General features: G+C 43.2%; 1 protein-coding gene across 1 annotated transcript in view; it reads left to right on the forward strand.

Annotated features, from left to right (window-relative positions):
* The window catches only part of SQOR (sulfide quinone oxidoreductase), a 63,628-nt gene that overhangs the window by 45,984 nt on the left and 11,343 nt on the right, over positions 1 to 6,301 (forward strand). The window contains exon 7 of the mRNA XM_004709494.2: positions 6,010 to 6,193. Within this exon, the coding sequence (XP_004709551.1) occupies positions 6,010 to 6,193 (184 nt within the window). The remainder of the gene's footprint in view (positions 1 to 6,009; positions 6,194 to 6,301) is intronic.

Genomic DNA, 6,301 nt, shown 5'->3' on the forward strand with positions numbered 1-6,301 from the left:
GTGAGTGTCGGTTATCTGGGGGCGCTAAACTTGATGCTGCTTCACTTCCTGGTACCCTTCTAAACCAGGGCCTCCTGCCCAGTCCATGAATGAATATGTGGTTGGACATTGCCTGAACCAACCTGACGTGGCTGGCATATATATTTTTATGGCTTGTAAATATATTTGTTGTTGGTATATACATTTGTGTGTATGTGTGTATATCTATATATTCTCCCAAATATTTAAGGGTAAAATATTTGCTCTGTGGGTCTTTACCCCTAAGTACTCAGTGTAGATTTCTTAAGATAGAGTTATTCTCTAATATAACCACATCATCAGTCTGAGGGGGCTTCAAACAGTTTGTAGAGAAATGGAATTTAAAATAATGGAAGATGTCCACAGACCTTTCTGAGGTCTCTCCCCACTCCTATAGCGCGATCAGCTCAGTAAATTTAACACTGATGCAATCCTGTAACCTGCCATTTGTACGAAGGGGCTTCAAAATATTCATGGGAAAATTCCATGATCTTTAAGTTACATTTGCCCGTGAACTTTCTGAAGTCCCCTTGCATTTCAACTTTTGTCATTTGACGCAGTGGAATTGATAACATTCCCCCTGCCAGTACAGGCTTTAGTCTATGGTCAGGAGTTGCATTTAATTTGGAATGCTTCTGTAGCCATTGTCTTTTATGACACTGACATAAAACCCCTTTCCTCCACTCCCCCTTTTCATAGAACATTCCCCATGTTTGGTTTGCCACATGGCTCCGTGTGATTAGTTTCAGGTTCTGCTTTCTAAACTGGAGTACTGAAGAGGCCTCGCTGGGTCCTTCCTGCTAGGGTGGCACACCTGAAAACGCATCGTGTCCATCTGTCCTCGGTGGTGATGTCAGTTATGATCAGCAGTCTAGGTGGTTGAGTCTCTCCACTGTATAATTAATATATTTTTTCCTTCCTTGCTACTAACATAAGTCTGGGGGAAGCATTTTATGACCATGCAAATACCCTACTCCTCATTAAAATTTCCTCCTAGATCTAGCACGTAGATGATGATTCTTGTCTAATCTTTACTATAGGGGTTGCAGAATGGCGATTCTCCAATGTTGGCATTTCTTCCATGCTTACCAGTGGGCTCTTGGCATACTACTGCCAAGCAAGGGTCCTCTCTTTCTCCTTAATTAGTTAATTAATTATCCATAGATACTCATAACTTCCTGTTTTCCCAATGCTTTGTAGTTCATTACTTATTTTGGTGCTCAAATTATCCAAGGTTTGACCCATAGCAGCCCCTCTGAGCTGGCTTTTGAGTCCTTGTGGCATGTCTCCACCAGATTTGTTAGCATTTCATCACTTTCTAACTTCAATAGACATCCTAGGCACGTACCGTATATACTTGTGTATAAGCCGAGTTTCCCCAGCACATTTCTAATGCAGTTTTGGTGGTAAAATCAGGTACCTTGGCTGATATTTGGGTCAGCTCATACTCGAGTATATACGGTATCTACCTTCTTCAGCTCAGGGTCATAATTTTGAAGAGCTCTTAAGTAGTTATGCTCACAGAGCCCGTTTGGGGTACTTATGGCTAGCAATCACTTTGTAAAAAGGTCCCATGTGACTTTGTTGCTTGGTTTTCTGTGTGTCCATTCTGTAGTGTTCTGGGTTTGGCTTTCCTGGATTTCAGGAAATGACATGGGAAGTCCCTCCCGCTTCAGTTCTTTGACATTTCTCTTTATGATTTTTTACTGACTGGACGGTGAGATAGGCATCTTGTTACATTTTCATGAAAAGTAAAAGTCAATGGGTTGTTTGGTGAAATGGGATGTTTGATGAGCAAAGTGCATGCCTTTGAAGGAAGGAACAACGTGTGCTAGTTGGCCCTTTTGTTTCAACTGGACCTTTGATTCTAAGCTGTGCTCTGGATAGCTGAGGCTACAGGTAGAACCTTGGATAAGTAATTAGTTCTTTTCATCCAAGGTGGCTTATCAAGTCTGTAAAGGAAGAATCTATTTATGCCTCCTTTGAATTTCAGAATTTCAGGACAGATTTTCTTTCCAGAGTCAAATCCATCTTAAAATCTCAATGTTGAAAAATCTACCCAGAGGATTTAAAGCAGTGGTTCTCAACCTGTGGGTCGCGACCCCTTTGAGGGTCACACGACCCTTTCACAGGGGTCGCCTGCTTCATAACAGTAGAAAAATTACAGTGATCAAGTAGCAATGAAAATAATTTTATGGGCGGCGGGTCCCCACAGCATGAGTAACTGTATTAAAGGGTGACAGCATTAGGGAGGCTGAGAACCGCTGAGTTGAAGCATTGACTCTCACCCCTGGATGAACGCTGAGCTTACTAGGAGCTTTAAGTCTTCATGACTGGGTCTTAACCTACTGCAAATTTTCAGTAATTGGTTTAGGAGGTGGCCGGAAGATTTAGAGTACATTTTTTTTTCAAGTTTTAAAAATTTTATTGGAGGCTCTTACAGCTCTTATCAAAATCCATGTGTCACACACATCTGTACATATGTCATCATTATCCTTTTCAAAACATTTTCTTTCTACTTGAACCCCTGGCATCAATCAGCTGCTCATTTTTACCCCCTCCCTCCCCCCTCCCTCCCCCATGTCTCCTTGATAACTTATAAATGATTATTTTTTCCATGTCTTACACCGACCACGGTCCCATTTCACCCACTTTTCTGCAGTCCATCTCCCTGGAAGGGGGCCATTCTTTGATCATTGTAATCAGTTCCCCTTTACTGCCCCCCTGCCCTCCATGCTCCCCCAGCTGCCTCCTTACCCTCCTAGTATCGCTGCTCCCCCTGTTAGTCCTGAGGGGTTTATCTGCTCTGGATTCCCTGTGCTTTGAGCTCTTATCTGTACCCGTGTCCATGTTCTGGTCTAGCCAGATTTGTTAGATAGAACTGGGGTCATGGCAGTGGTGAGGGGGTGGCGGGGAGGAAGCATGAAAGAACTAGAGGAAGGTTGTGTGTTTCGTCAGAGCTGTACTGCACCCTGACTGGCTCTTCTGGAAGACGGAGAGTCTTTAAAGTTCTCCAGGGGATTTTACAGGGCCGCCAGGCTTGAGAACTAGCATTGCAATGGACACATAGCAGAAACCCTGGGACTCCATCCTTAATTGAGAAAGTGTGACTGGATTCAAGTCTCTTATGTTGAAAAAACCCCTCAGCTTGTTTTAGATCCCGGAATACTAGGGCGAGGATGGACTTTGGAGACTGTCTGGTCTAATGTAGGTATTCATGGGGGTATAAAATGAGTAAGTTGAAGACCCAAGAGGGATGAAGATGAAGCTTTCTACTCCCCCAGAAATTTACAGTCTCAGAAGCCCACCCTCTGTCCTTTCGGGTGGCAATGAGTCAGAATTGTGTAAGTGATAACATGACAGTTTTTTTTTTATTATAAATGGGCTGGTTCCTTCAAATCAAAGTGTCTAAGACTATAATCTACAGCCTTCCTGTGTGAGGATCATTAGGACATTTTGTGAAAATACAGATTCCTGTGCTTCACTCAGACTTACTGAATTTGGATCTGTATGTGGTGGGATGCAGGAAACTATAGTTTCCACAAGTGTTTCAAATGTTGCTTCTGAACACTATCATTTGAAAGCCACTACTCTGATTATATTATGTATGCTAATCAAGGAAAATCAGGTTATTTATCTTACACAGTTTATGGAAATGAGTAATGGATAGAGAAACACCTAAAACTGAATGCCAATGATAATTTTTTCAAGCTTTTTATTGTGATTTAGGTGGGTGTTTACTGATCAGATCATTGGCCAATGTTAATTTTTGATTTATCCAAAAGTAGGTCCTAGTATTTCTTTAGAGGAGGCTTTCAACTTGAGTAAAATCCCATGCCATTCTGATTATGTTAACATATTTGACTTTCCTTCTAGGAAAGATGTATGGAATGTGTATATTCTTGGAAAATTCAAGTATGTTAACTAACAGATAAAGCTGCACCATGAGGTTGAGACCTGGCTTCCTTAAGTGTAGTGCTAGTTGACTGCAGAAATGCAGACAGAGCCTTATCATCAGGTGGAGAACAGTGGTTGGCAATTCACCCATCATGTCACATGTTAGTGTCAATGTACATAAACTATGTGGCTGCAAACAAGATACATTTATTTTTGCATAGTTCTGGAGGCTGGAAGTCTGAAGGCAGAGTCTTGGCAGGACCATGGCTCTCCCAAGAGAAGGGGAGTAGCCTTACTTCTTTCAGCTTCTGGTAACCCCCGGCGTTCCTTGGCGTGTGGCTAACTCCAGTCTCTGCCTTCATCTTCACACAGCAGTTTTCCTTCTGTGTATCTCTGTTTCTCTCCCCCTTTCATATAAAAACACCAGTCATATTTGATGAAGGCCCACCCTATTCCATTATAAACTCATGTGAACATCACTGATTTTATCTACAAAGACAACTTTTAAAGACAGTCACACACAGGTACTAAAAGTTATAATGTGGACATTTCTTTGTTCAAGTCCTGACTGCCAATATCTGTGAGTGTGGTTGGCCCCCAAACACATATGGATACAAATCAATTCATAACACACATGTTCATTACCTTAGGTTCACTTAGGCTTATGATTTTATATATGTATATATATATTTTTCTTTGCATTCTTGTTATTGAAAGCTCAGTGTTTAAGCTTATAGTGATATAATCTGAAAGCATAAATACAGGCCATCTTCCCTGTTCCCCCTTCCTTGCTGAGCCTGGCTGAAGGCGTGTACTGCCTATTATGGGAACTAGCACAGGTTGGAATTACCTTAAATTGCCAAAGTTTTTTCACTCTCATGAAATGTTACTTGAACAGTTGACTCAATATGACCTTACATGAACCACCAGCAAATTGTCATTGTTGGATCGAGTTCTTTAAAACTAAACTCTTAGCATCGGTGTCAGATGATTCAATAACAAAGGAAGCACAGGTTTACCTGAGTTTACTGACTCACCTGCACTGCACAATGCCACCGCATCCGAGACTTTGCTTCTAGGGTTGGCTGCCATCTGGGTCTCTCCTCACCCCAAAGCACCATCTTAAAGACTCAAAGCTTCCCTTCAAATTTACACTCCCTGACAGCGGGGGACAGCCCAACAGGCAACATAGGCATGGGCCCACTTGTGCTTACTTACATGTGAACCTGTTCACTACAGACGACTAAGTAAGCACAAGGAAGCCTGTACTTACCTTTTTTATTCGGTAATCTGCTCCTGCTGAACCTCTTAACAAGAATAAAGAGGATGAACTAACAAACGAGGAGGAAGAGTGCATAAACAACCACAAGTGTCAAATGAGCCATCAAAAGCAATCGAGATGAGCATGAGGATAACTTTGACCTTGGATCCCCAGCTACCCCCTTTGGGGAAAAAACCCCACACTGCTCCCTAACTGCTAAGTAAATGCAGTATTGAATCAGACCTCACCTTCCATCTCCAAAGTATTGGTCAGTATCCTTAACACTTTTTCTTTGACATGGTAAATGGATGTGTTGACGGTTTCCTTGATGTTCCTTCTGAATTGGCTCTTAATTACGATGGGTCCTTACTTACCTGCCCCTAACGTGACCTTTACAAGTTTTAGGATTTCTGATGTGACCCTTTTTCCAGAACAGAACTGAAGTAGCAGACTTTACAAGTCGATCGCTGAGGATCAGAAAGAGAGCAATCATAATAGGCCGCCCCTTTATCTTAGAAATAATAGAACAACCGACGGATTCCTTCAGAGTGTGAGCGAGGTTCTCGCCAGTATCTTGGATCCCCCTGGCTCACTGTTTTAAGGACCATTTGGTCTCTGCCTGGGGGCACCATGCCAACCAGGAGAATGGTTACCGAGTTTGCCTCCAGACTCCCTGGGAATACATAAGACGTTGGCGAGGGTGCGGGTCTGTACAACACTCCAGGCAGCCACAATACAAACTCCAGCATGAGAAAGATGGGGAGGAACTTGCAGGGCTGGAGAAATATTGATGACACCACCCCCCGCCATCTAAATGTTCTCCTTTTGTGCAGTATGAAATGCTCCATGTCACCCCGCCCATGGGCCCACCAGACGTCATCAAGACGAGTCCCGTGGCGGATGCTGCTGGCTGGGTGGACGTGGACAGAGAAACCCTGCAGCACACGAGATACCCGAATGTGTTTGGGATTGGGGATTGCACCAACCTGCCTACATCAAAGACCGCGGCTGCCGTGGGTAAGAGGAAGAGCCAACTTTCTCCCCTTCCCAAACGAGTGGTACCCAAGGGACAGAGGTAACACACCCAGAAGCTGGGCACCCACAGCATTCTGTTAATCATGAAGA

This window comes from Echinops telfairi, unplaced genomic scaffold, assembly GCF_000313985.2.
Source record: "Echinops telfairi isolate 266 unplaced genomic scaffold, ASM31398v2 ScPeMD7_8;HRSCAF=38, whole genome shotgun sequence".
In the NCBI taxonomy this organism is placed as follows: Eukaryota; Metazoa; Chordata; class Mammalia; order Afrosoricida; family Tenrecidae; genus Echinops; species Echinops telfairi.